The sequence below is a fragment of the Podarcis pityusensis genome (genome assembly GCF_964106645.2).
Source record: "Podarcis pityusensis genome assembly, chromosome: 6".
NCBI classification, from domain to species: domain Eukaryota; kingdom Metazoa; phylum Chordata; class Lepidosauria; order Squamata; family Lacertidae; genus Podarcis; species Podarcis pityusensis.
This window is the reverse complement of record NC_138030.1, coordinates 778038-790990: the sequence shown is the minus strand read 5'-3', so window position 1 is coordinate 790990 and position 12953 is coordinate 778038. Positions and strand designations below refer to the sequence as shown.

Below are 12953 nucleotides of genomic sequence, written 5' to 3'. Positions count from 1 at the left end.
CAGAAAAATAAAAGCAGCAAAACGCATAATGGAAACCCAGTTTCGTGATTTGCTGGGAGTTTTGCATATCTGAATTTGGTACGTAAGAAAGGAAATCTCTCCAAAGAGCATAGAAATGAGTTGAGAAATGATAGCTCTCCCAGAGAGCTGAGAGACCTTGCGCTGCCAAACCCAGTTCTGGAAAAGTGGGCCCTGCAGGGTTCAAGGGGCCTCCTCTAAACCACAGCCCAGATCACTGCAAAGCGGGGCAGAAGGGAAACTCACTCCTCCAGAGCCCCGAGGGGCCAAGGGCTCCGCCCTCCGCTCTGCGGGGCTTTGCTCAGTGAATCAGGGCCTTTGTCAAGAGTGATGATGACACAGAAGCCACAGACACCCCACTAGTCCTTCTTGGCCCCAAAGGTGCTCCTTAGGAGGAAAGGGATTCCGTCAGACGGTGGAGGAGCTGGAAGGGGGATTTCCCCAGAGCCACCTCAGAGCAAGCAGGCGGAGGCTTCTTCCCCAAAGTCAGCAGCGGAGGGATTCAGATGCTGTTGGTCCTGAGCTCAAGGGGGAGGGGGTCGCCAGTTGCATATTCCGGCATTGCAAGGGGGGTTGGACTTGATGACCCCCAGGGTCCCTTCCAACTCTACACTTCTGTTATTCTATGACCCTCTTTCACCTCCGTTATGCCGCTAGGCAGGAGCTCTGGGCCGTGAGGAAAGAAGGCAGCAGGGAAGGCAGTCCCCACAGGCCTCTGTTGCTGGACCCTGGGACTTTGCCCAGGCCAGGCCACGGTGGCTGCGTCCTCCTTCAACGGGTGGAGGTTGTAGGGCTTGTGTCCCACAAGGGATGGAGGAGCAATGGAGGAATCTAGAGGGGCCTTTGAAACACCTCCCCTTTGCAGCTTCTCTCCCAGATAAGCCCACTTCTGGTCTGTAGAGGGGGGGCAAGGTTGGGGGTCAAGGCATGGGGCGCTGTACAAACATATGCTTAAGAGAGGCATTGTCCTTGCCACATCTCCAACGCTCAGCTCGGGGAAAGCCACATAGCTGTAATAAACGAAAAATCTGCCCTTATTCCTTTCTGGGGGGACACAAGAGCCCTTATAGAGTCCTTTGTAGGTTCTCCATCGGTCGGAGGAAAAACAGAGGCCAACCAGAGAATATTGAGAAGCAAAGCAGCTCGTAAGCCTGATCTTTATTGAACTGTTGCAACAGGGTCCTCCCCTCACACGCAGAAGGAGGAGGACCCAGAACCAAGGTGTGCCCATCCTTATATAGACATTTTAAATTGCCCACCTTGGAGTCAAAGACCACCCGCAGACACATCATACCTACATCACAAAAAGGTCGGTCTACAACAGAAATCTGAGTGTGTTGTTTACCTCCTGTCTGGCAGGTTACCTCTTAATGCTTACTTGATTGGATACCCTGGGGAGCCTGGCCAGTCTTTTGTAATGATAAATACTTTGTTCCTGAGCCAAGTCACAGGCTCACCTATTCATACACAGACATACCCTTAAGAATACCCTTATGAAGGAAAAGACAATGGGGAGGCTCCTCCATTTGACCTTGCAGAGAAAACACCTGGTCAGCCTGGGAGTCAAAATGGCTCCATGGCTGCTCTCCTGTGCAGCCTCAGACATGTGGCCTATACATCTATGTACGTGTTTGCTTGGTACATTTATGAACCTTTATTATATATGTAAGACCTTAATTTATTCATTTCAGAGCCAGGCAGACATTTCTCCAGATTACACAAGGACCTTTGTGAAGGGAAAGCTGGAGAGTCCTGTGCCGCCCTAAAGACGACAATAGTTACTATGGCAGGAATGGTTGCGGTCAAAAGCCAGATGCCTAGCCTCTGGAAACAGACAAAATAGTTGGGTGGGTAGAAAAAACCTCACTGGGTAAACTGGTGTCTCCCTGATGGGTCATGGAATCATGTACTGTTGGAAGGGACCACAAGGATCATCTAGTCCAACCTCTTCCAATGCAGGAATCTTTTGCCCAACGTGGGGTTCAAACCCACAACCCTGAGATTAAGAGCCTCACGCTCTACCGGCTGAGCTATTCCAGGGATCTTGAAGTTACTCAAGTGCTTTTAGCAAACAAGTGGTGTCTTCAGTGCGGGTCCCTGCTCTCTGGGACAAAGGGTGCTGTTCAGAAGAGCCGTGCTGGGTGCATCCCCCAGCCCTGAAGGCTGACCTTCCCGTTGACTCCAGCGAATGCCACACAACTTGCGTCATGGTTACAGCCCCAGGACCCTGGGTCCAAATGCTGTTGTTGCTGCTGAGAAATAGCTCCCAAGCGCTTGTGGATGACCCACTCTTGGCCTGTGAGGCCCCCAGGGGAAAGAGCTGGCTGGTAGCAACTCTGGCGCAAGAGGAAGTTTGCTGCAAGCGGAAAGGTGGTTGGGATTCTGTCAGGTGAAGGAAACATTTGACACCAGAGGTGATTTTCCAAACAGTTCGTGGCAAGAGGAGTGGAACACGGCTCCCTGGCGAACTCTCCTTCTCGGAAGGTTTCCAAGGACAGGTTGGATGGCCATCTGCCAGGGATGCTTTAGCTGCGATTCCTGCCCTTTGGGGGGTGGACTAGATGTCCCCTGGGGTCTCCTCCAACTCCACAACTCTAAGATTCTATGAGCGCTGATGAGCTAAAAGAAAGAGAGGCTGTGTGTGACCCAGGAACCTGTAATCTTTTCCATGAATTTGTCTTTCAAAGCCGTCTGGGGATGGTCCCTGTTCCCTGTAGCAGTGAGTTCCATACTTTAACTCTGTGCTGCCTGAAGAAGTGAGCGAGGAAGGATGGAGCCTGCTCCTTGTGCCCTGCTGGGGGCTGATCTTCCCCCAGACAGACAGTGGCCATGGGGAGTGTTTGGGGTGGGGGTCAGGGAGAGAAGGCAAGGAGGACACCTTGCTGGCAGGACAGTAGCTGCCCCACCCCACCCAACCTCCAGAGAATCCAAGGGGGGGGCTCCTGCTCAAGCCTTTTTCAAGCAGGCAGGATTCCATCGTTCCACTTCAGAGAGAAATTATACTTTTTTTAGAAGCACACGTCTTTGAAAGCATGCTTTGACTTGCAATGTTTATTTTGAAGAGAGAGAAAATATCCATCTGGAACTTGCTCCATGTCGGAGCCCCACGTCAGCTTCCTACGAAATAGAAGCACACAAACAAACAAAATTTTGCTTACTGGTTCCTGGAAATTACCGTAAGTGTCACTGGAAAAAAACCATCTGGACCAGGAGCCAGCAGCAGTGACTGGCTGTGATCCACCCAGCTTCAGTCCCAGCCCAACCCAGGGGAGGGGGGAGGGAGGGGGGAGGGAAGACTATATCTGGCTGCTGATCATAGCCCTGAGCACCATTCAGAGCTGCCTCCCAGCAGGAGCACCATGACGTCCACCAGGTTCTCCTTCTTCTCTGTGATGGGTCCCGTCCTCATCCTCTGGGCTCAGCTGCCGTCGGTGCCCGCCCCATGTGAGTTTGGGTATTACTTGGAGGGGTGAAGAATTGGGGAGGTTTGGGAGTTGGGGAGCATGCTTGGTGAGCTGTGATTCCTACATCGCAGGGGGTTGGGCCAGGTGTCCCTTGGGGCTCCTTGTATGAGGGGCATGGCCTTAACTGGTGATAGCATGCCAGGGTGGGTGGAGCCCACCTGCCAGGGCTAAGCCTAGCCTGAATTTGAGGGATTCCACCTGCCTCCCCAGTCACAGCCCTTTGCCCAACACCCCCAAGAAGCCTGGACATGAAGGTGACTCTCGCGATCCACAGCACCCTCACATGCTCAGAGAACCTCCCACACACCCAGTTGAGACGCACAGGCCCAGAAGTTTTGCTGGGACTCTGCAGGTTGGGTGGACAAGCCCTGAATTTGAAGATCTACCTGCCTGAATGTTTCAGGTTGGTCAGTGATGGGCAGCAGCTGGTCAGTGAGCTGCCTCCCTTGGTCCAAACAAGCAACAAGGCTCTTCATTTACACCGTAGAAATTCACTTCTGTGCATTGACCATAAGAAACTGTGTGATGGGATTTGGGCAGGGTAGGGTTCAAATTCGGGAGCTTCAAAGGGGAAATTTGACTGTAGTCCTCAAATGACAAAGCCCAACCCCAAATTCTGGTCAGAGTGGAGGAGAATCTGGCTCAGGAGAGAGATGAGGCAGATATATGGCTGACTAGACAGGCAATGGCAAAAGTTTATGATGTCCTTTCCCTCTTTAAATAAGGGTGGGGACAACAAAGGCTCTTTCGCCACCTTCACCCTCTAAGCTGCTGAAAGGAAGGGCTTGTCCACACTTCCGAAAGTCGTGCCTAGAAAGCTCAGCTCTTTAGCACTGAATCCAAACAAATGGCAACCCATGAGAAACCCCATTGCCATTCATCCCGATTCAGTGCTAAACCACAGGTTTTCCTAGGGGAACAGTGGGGCAAGCAGAGGTGAGCCCCAAGAGAGGTTTGGGGGCTCATCCAGAAGTGGGGTTTTGTGTAGGAGGGCTGTAGGCAGATTCTTGGACTCTGCATTTAACAAGAATCATAGAACTGTTGGACTGGGCCCTCCAGGGTCCGTTAGTCCATCTCCCTGCATTGGAGAAATTACATTTAAAGCATCTATAACAGACGGCCATCCAACCAACCTCTGCTTTGAAACCCTCCACAGCTCTTACCGCTAGAAAGTTCTTCCCTAAGGGTGCCACCCAGCTGTTGCCGTGCTTCTGGCTTCCGTCAGTGGACCTTGAGGCTCTAGCAAAAACAAAGCAACCTGAGGTTTTCCCATGCCAGATACAGCCCATCTCTGGGCAGAGGAAGGTGGAGGTGCTGGAGATGATGGTGGGACCTCCTGGCAAGCTCTGAAGGGTGTCAGCGTCCTGGAAGAGAGAAGCCGACTCCAGCCCCCTCTGACTTCCAAAGCAGCCTGTGCCTGAGTGTCTGCAAGTTGGGTCTTGTGGGGGAAAGGGAAGGTTCAGGAAGCCAAGCAATGAATCACACGGCCTTTGATACTCTAAAGGGAGTGGGGCTTGGGTTAGGGGGTGGTTAGGTGTTGAAATCCTATGCGTCTCCCAAGGTTCAGATGTAACAGATGATGTCAGCCTCCTTGGAGCAAAAGACAAATGACTCACAGATGCCTGGAGCCTGCCCTTTCAGAAGGGTGATGATGATGCCTAGAAAAACTTCCGGCGGGCAGGGAGACTTCCATACTGGGGCAACACATTCTGGAATAGCGTTGTGTATCCGCCACCTGAATCAGCTCTGGGTGGCGGGAGGTGTCTACTTTTGCATTCTTACAACTGGTTCTCCTGCATTCCTGTGGGCTGTGGAGTGTGTGGAAAATCCTTGCTTGTCTAATGGTGCCATGAGGCTGCCCTCCAGGTTGGCACAGACATGTCAAGTTTCCTATTGTTCTCACCTGTGGCCCCCTCCCATTTTTCCATGCCTCTGGGGCCAAAAAAAATGAGCTTCTCTCTCTCTCTCTCTCTCTCTCTCTCTCCCTCTCTCTCATTAGTCAGACAGCCTGATCATGCAATGCCCCACCTTAAAGCCTTCTCCTGCTTTCCTGCCCTGTCCCAGACCTAGTCCCAACTCCTCACTCTTCCCTTCAGAGTCCTCCTCCCTCTCTGGGTCTCTCTGTTCTTCTCTCCTGAGAGATCCAGTCAGGGGTGTAGGAAGGGGGGGCGGTGGGGATGGACTGCCCCAGGTGCCCTCACTGAGGGGATGACATTCAGCACGCCATCCACCCATGACTCCCAAACCTACCCCAACCCCTCCAGGGTAAGGGGCAGAGCTACGCCGTTTTGCTGGTGGCATTCCCCGCTTCCCCCTTTGTTTTGACTGCTTGGGGGAGGCTTGGGGGTCGTGGGTGGGTGGTACTGACTGTCCTCTATGGGCACCTTGCTCCGCTGCTGGCTGCAGGGTGTGAGCGCTGCTCCGGACTCCGAGTGGCTATCCCTCGCCTGGGAGGGCACCCTCCGTACCACACACCTACCACAAACCCCTCGGGAACTCGCCCGCCCTGGGCAGCGTGGGCATATGCTCTGCCGCTGTTGCCAGTCACCTCCAGTTCCTCCATCATTGGATTCCTGAAGGTCTCTCCCTGGAGATATGGCAGGGAAGAGCAATGGACTTTGAGTGTCTCTTAGCAACAGAGGAAGCAGAAACAGAGGAGTCAGCCACTGGTCCATATTGCTCAAGATTGTCTCCACTGATTGGCAGTGGCTTTCCATGTTTTCAGGCAAGGGAATGATTCCTAGCCCTACCCAGAGATGCCATTGGAGGCTGGACCAGGGTTTTCTTTCCCCTAGCTAGATTTCTTGTCTTCCTTGTAAGCTGCTTGGAGGCTGTGCTGCGGTCAAGCACTGTACAAATTCTGTTGACTTAAGAGAGATCAATAATACAGTTTCAGACGTGTGCAGCACATTTCCAAAGGACTCTGACCGGTGTGGCGACCCCAAACCACGCTTCTTCTACAACTCCACCTCCAAGGCCTGCGAGCCCTTCACCTACAGAGGCTGCTCGTGGTACCGCAACCGCTTTTACACCATCGAAGAATGCCAGCGCCACTGTGGAGGGACTGGTGAGTGGGGGTGAGAGGGGGGTGGGCCCAGCTGTGGGAAAAGACCCCGACCCTCTTGACTGACAGACACCCACCCACCCAGGCATCTCGAAGCACAGGGGGCGCTTGGGACCTGGGTGGGGGGAGCAGGTGTCCTGAACTTCTTCACCTGCCATGTAGATGTGGTCAGGCATAGATGTGGCTCAAAGGGTTGCCCCACTCATCCCAGCATCCCAGAGTCGAGGGGCAGGCCTGACGGGGACCCATCACTCAGCATCCTCCTAGAAGCCCTTCCTTATGGAGGGGGATGGAAAAGAGGCGAGGGAACACACTAGGTGTGCGTGAAACACACTCTGCAGGGTGTGAGAAAGTGGACAGAGATTGTCTTCTTCTTCTTCTCCAGAACTTCATGGAGTCAGTGGTGAGAGATTCAGGGCAGACAAAGGGAAGGGGTTTTTTGCACACAGCAAATAGCTGAAATATAGAATTTGTTCCTGCAAAAGGAATTGACAGCCACCAACTTGGAGGGCTTTAAGGACTGAGCAAATTCATGGGGAGGATGAAGCTACTAGCCACAAGGTCCATGCATGACCTCCCCTGTTGATGGAGAGAGTCAGTCTTGCTCTGATGTCCTTCATGCAAGCTTCTCCATTGGGGCACGTGGCTGGCCTCTGTAAGAACAGCTGTGTCCAGCAACCAGGATCCTTGAGAGATATTAGGAGGGCTTTTCTCTATCGTTGATGAAACCTCCCCACCTCCTTCCCACCTCCTTGCACCCACCATTCTGCCCCTTTTGGGAATGCTCCTTGAAGTTGAAGACTCATGATCAGGGGTTGCAGAACAGTGGCCTAAGGTCCCCCCCCCCCACATCATGCCCAACGACAACCCTTGTTTTGCTCTCTGTGTTGCAGAAAAGCCTGGCTCCTGCCTCCCCAGTCCTCGAAACATCACCCTGGAGTGCTTGGCCAGCTGCCTTCATGACGGAAACTGCCCGGGGGATCAGAAGTGCTGCTCTTATGGGTGCGCATTGCGCTGCTCTGAGCCCGTCAAAGGTGAGACCCAGAGGTTGCTGGGGGAGGTGGGGGGCTACTGGTACCCTTCAGAGAAGTGGCCTCTGTCAGGGATGATTTAGCTGCTACTCATGGGCTCTCAATAATGCTGGGCAGCTGTGAGAGCAGAGTGGTGCTTCTGCAGCTGGAGCAAGCACTAGAAGGTCTGCTTTCCATGGAGTGTGAGACTAATTCTCAGGGCTGTGGGTTCAAGCCCCACATTGGGCAAAAGATTCCTGCATTGCAGGGAGTTGGACTAGATGACCCTCGTTTCCCAGTCTAAACAGACTCAGTTCCCTCAATCTGCCCTGAATCTTCCACCAGTTTGACTGGATGACCCCATCAGGTTCTAGGATTCTGAGAGATGGAGAAACCTACCTGTTTTCTCCCCACATTCTGTCATGAGTTTCCCCAGCCACTCTGGGCGGCTCCCAATCAAGTATTAAAAACAATACAGCGTTAAATGTTAAAAACTTCCCTGAACAGGGCTGCCTTCAGATATCTTTTAAAGATAGGATAGCTACTTATTTCCTTCACATCTGAAGGGAGGGCGTTCCACAGGGTGGGCACCACTACCGAGAAGGCCCTCTGCCTGGTTCCCTGTAATTTGGCTTCTTGCAGCGAGGGAACCGCCAGAAGGCCCTCGGAGCTGGACCTCAGTGTCTGGGCTGAATTATGGGAGTGGAGACGCTCCTTCAGGTATACAGGACCGAGGCCGAATAAATTTCTATACAATCTGGATAGTCCTGTCGCTATAACTCCCACAAGGAATTATAGCCCCAGATGTTTCGACCTTTCTTCACAGGGGAGTTGCTCCACCCCTGTCCTCCTTCTGAATCTTCGCAGAGAATGTAGTTAAAGTCTGTTTCTCTCTCACTCTTCCTTCCTCTCCCTTTGCCATCCCAGATATTTGCAAGCTGCCTCCGGATTACGGTCCCTGCCATGGCAAGTTCCGGAGCTGGTATTACGACGAGCGTGACCAAAACTGCAAGAGGTTCATCTACAGCGGCTGCCTCGGCAACGAGAACAAATTCAAGAAGCGCAAGGAGTGCCTGGCCAGGTGCAAGCCAGCAGGTGAGCAGGCTGGAGACCCAGCAGGGAAGGGGGCTATCGATGGCTACTAGCCAGGGTGACTAGGCTTGACTAGGTTAAAAGAGGGGAAATGGCCAGCGGAAATACGAGAACAAAATGAAGACAAGTGTACGGAAGAATGGAAATTCTTTTCGGCCTCTTTTAAAAAAGGATGATAGCAAATGAAATTGCAAGCAGGGTCTTGCAGCGTAAGCAATGGAAGGCTAGCAAGAATGAACTAAATGAAGAAATGTGTAAGTTTTGCATTTCAGGAATAAACATCAAGAATGCAAGGATGGGAAGTCGAATTGCTAAGAAATGTGGATAAATTGATTTGGCACAAAGTTTATAAAACCGATAAAAAAATAAATAAAAAAGCAGAAACTACAAGCAGGAAGCTTTGAGTAAACGTACGGATGCAGGACTGATTCTCAGTATGTTACAGAATGAGTATGTTACAGAAAGCTCTTGGCAGTGACTGGAAGGGAATGATCCACTTCCAGTTGACTGCCGAGAAGCCATTTCTCAAAGGCACAAAAGTGTAGAAGCCGCCTTAGGCGGGAAGGAGTCCCCGCCGATGGCACAGTGTTCTGACAATGCTTTCCTCTTTTTCCAGGGCCTTCCTAAGTCTTCCTCGCTCACCCACTGCCTGGCCCAAGGCCCTCAACCTGGCCAGCCTGCAATGGCCTCATGCCAGAACAGACGGCCCCTCCGCACGCATTGCACAGACAATCCGGGTGTATGAATGAATCAATGTTTCCGTGAAGTGATGACAAATGTCTCCGCTGCTGCGAGAAACTTCCTGGTGGTTGACGTGTGCTTCGCCCAAGGGGGCGTGGCATTGCTCCCGGTGGGGCGCAAAGGACTGTCTGCATTCTCCAAGAGCTTGCACCCTTCTTCGTATGAATGTCCATGCTGGCATGTGGCAGATGAAACCAGGCAGCCAATGGCGCTTGCAGAAACTCTGGTATGAACTCTCAGAGGAGGAGGAGGAAGAGGAGGAAGAGGAGGAAGAGGAAAGAGAGGTCTGGCTTCCTTGCTGCCACCTCACCTGAGTGCTTCCTGGGTGCTTCTCCCCACCTGCCACCACTAGCCTGTTCTTCCACAAAAGCACACTCAACTGGAGGGCATATAGAATCATAGAACGGTAGAGTTGGAAGGAACCCAGGAGTCATCTAGCCCAACGCCATGAAATGTAGGAATCACAGCTCAAGCATCCCTGAGAGATGGCCTCCCAACCTCTGCTTGAAAACCTCCAGTGAAGGAGTCCACCACCTTCCAAGGGAGTCCATTCCACTCTCCAGCAGCTCTTGCCACCAGAAAGTTCTTCCTGATGTTTAGACAGACTCTCCTTTCCTGTAACTTGGATCCATCGGTTCAGGTCCTACCAGTGTGGTGTAGTGGAGCGGTAGTCTCGTAATCTGGGGAACCGGGTTCGCGTCTCCGCTCCTCCACATGCAGCTGCTGGGTGACCTTGGCTAGTCACACTTCTCTGAAGTCTCTCAGCCCCACTCACCTCACAGAGTGTTTGTTGTGGGGGAGGAAGGGAAAGGAGAATGTTAGCCGCTTTGAGACTCCTTAAAGGGAGTGAAAGGCGGGATATCAAATCCAAACTCCTCCTCCTCCTCCTCCTCCAGAGAAAAAGGAAACAAACCTGGTCCCTCTTCCATGGGACAGCCCTGCAGATATTGGAAGATGGCTCTCATCTCACCTCGCCGTCTTCTCTTCTCCAGGCTAAGCATCCCCAACTCCCTCAACCATTTCTCACAAGACTTTGCTTCCCCTCCCTTGACCCTCTTGGCCACCTTCCTATGCGCACCTTCCACCTTGTTGGGGTCTTTCTGGAGCGCTTTTGCAAATGTGAATGAAGAGCAACTGCTGTGGCCAGCGTTCGAGGAGAAGGTATAGCAGCCCATGCAGGGCTTCCCTTTCATGGTCCAAAAAGCTGTAGTGTTCCCAAAGCAAGGAAGGATTAGACTCTGATTAATAGAATACACATGAGGCTTGACAAGCAAGACTCTGGGAGGAGGTGCCAATAAATAATAATTCCTCTCCACCCCTCGGCCCAGGTCATTTTATTCACGAAAGAACTTTTTACACAGTGTTCGTAAGAACCAATCAGATTTCCTCTAAGCATTTCAAAAAAACCCACGTGGGGACAAAGGTAAAAGTTAAAATTACAAAAAGCTAATTTGAGCATGCATAGTAGTCCAGAGTAAATAAAATAGGAAACAAGGAATGCATTCAGCAACCCTGGAGGTCATAAACAAGCGATAAACAGGAGAGGAAGGATGGCAAGGAAAAATTAGGCATGTTTATCACCTCCATGTGATACTATTTCCTGGCCCTAAGATTAACAAAACCAAGGAAAGGTACATCAAAGCCATCTACTATCTTTATGGCCCAGGATGCCTGGTGAAGCAACTGGCCTGTGTATTTAGAAAGCTTATACGTGCCTGTCAGGCGTAGAGAAAGCAAATGGCAGAGATGGAGAGGCTTCTGGGATTCGATCAGAAACGATTGTCAATGAATCAAACCCAGTCAACGCAATGCTTTCATCGCGGACACCATGGCTTGCTTCATTTTTCATAATTCCTCATAGCAATCCCACCTGACCCCCACACTCTGGATATCTGCACCCCTACAAAAAGCCACAAAGGTGAGGGGTGGAGAAGAGGGGTCAGGTTGTGTTGGCAGGCAAGCAAGGCTTGAATCACGACCTTTGTAGGGGATGCTGAGGTAGCAAAGAGGACACAGGAAGGCAGAGAGGAACAGAGTGACAGCGTCCCCTCCAGCCTCCTTTTGAGGAACCTTTTGAGGGCCACATTCCACCAGGGGTAATCTCTTGGGAGCCACATACCAGGGATGGGAGGAGACTGAAGTTAAATGTGGTCTCTCCCTTCCCTTCCTTCCTTCCTTCCTTCCTTCCTTCCTTCATTCCTTCTCTCTCTCTCTGCATGGGGAGGGGGGATTTTTGCCAAGGTCCCAGTCCATGGAGAGAGGGGGGGTTCACCCCAACCCTCCCCAGCTGCCTCTCCAGTGGAAATCCCCCACCCCATGCATGGGAGGGCAAGGGGGGGAGGCAGAGCTGAAGGGGAGGGGCATAGACAGCACCCTAAGCTGGGGGCAAGGGGCCCCTGGTCTCTCAGCTTCCTTCCAGGGCCTCTGGCAGAGAGCTGTCCTTTCCCATTTCCTGACATTCATTTTTATTTTTTAAAAAGATATTTATATACCATTCACCAGGTGAACTTTGCAAAGCAGTTTACATAGGGATATGAAAGCAATAAGCCTCAATAAAGCACCTTTAAGTTATTTAATAAAAACAGCCAAGGCAAGCAACAAACAGTATTTTCATTTATTTATTCTCGGAAGCTCAGCTGTCTCCCTGCAGCCCCGGGGAGTAGCTTGCTGGGAAGGAGAAGCTGCTTCACATGGAATACTGGGAGCAGCCGGCTCTTGCGGGATCACAGAATTGCAGAGTCGGAAGGGACCCCCAGGTTCATCTAGTCCAACCCCCAGCAATGCAGGAGTCGCAGCTAAACAATTGCTGCTTTTAAAACATCCTGGGGGTGTTCCTGGGACTTTCTGCAAGTAGTCCTTCTCCAAGACTTAAATGGCAGAGGGGCTTCATACACTCACAGATCAACTGTGGTCCTATCTGAGTCCAGGGATTTCATGTTTTGGGGCAGATCAAGGGGGGCTGGGGAAGGGGGTAGGCGCTTCATTCTGGGTGCTCCCTGGGTGGCTCCATCCCTCAGTCTGGAGACCCTCACACACCTCAAGAGGTTCCTGGGGGGGGGGGCCTCTGCCCCAGTTGCTCTCCTTGTCCCTCCTTCTCTTGCTTAACCTTATTGGAATCTTTGTTCAGAATTGTTTCGCTTAACAGTGTGATTTTATCATATCATTGTAACATTGTCTTTGGGGGGATTGGAGAATTGTATTTTTGAAGGGGGGGTTTCTACACTCAAGCTTTATAAAAAATAAATTATGAAATAAATATGGTGCTTTTATATTGCTGGTATTGTAATGGGGTGGGTGGGGAGAGAGAGAGAGAGAGAGAGAGAGAGAGAGAGAGAGAGAGAGAGAGCTGCCTTGGGTGATGTGTACCTATCTTAAATAAAACCAATCAGATTCTCCCACTTTTCCATGGCTGCAGGGATTGAACTCCTTATATGTAGTGGAAGAGCCGGCCGTGCTTCTCTGGGGGTCTTTTCATGGAGGAGGGGCAAATATGGAGGAGAGGGACCCACGGCTGCTGGAATGACCACGGTGTGGCTGCTGGTGTGTCAGACCCAGGGATGCCAC

General features: G+C 51.7%; 1 protein-coding gene across 1 annotated transcript; it reads left to right on the top strand.

The window, feature by feature from the left end:
* The first annotated feature begins 3310 nt into the window (after window positions 1-3310).
* On the top strand, window positions 3311-12645 carry LOC308480203 (BPTI/Kunitz domain-containing protein-like). The gene is made up of 6 exons (XM_081011650.1): window positions 3311-3462; window positions 6373-6549; window positions 7440-7580; window positions 8484-8651; window positions 9265-10043; window positions 10286-12645. The coding sequence occupies exons 1-5, from the start codon at window positions 3378-3380 to the stop codon at window positions 9273-9275; spliced, it is 582 nt and encodes a 193-aa protein (XP_080867776.1). The 5' UTR covers window positions 3311-3377; the 3' UTR covers window positions 9276-10043; window positions 10286-12645.
* The last annotated feature ends 308 nt before the right edge of the window (window positions 12646-12953 follow it).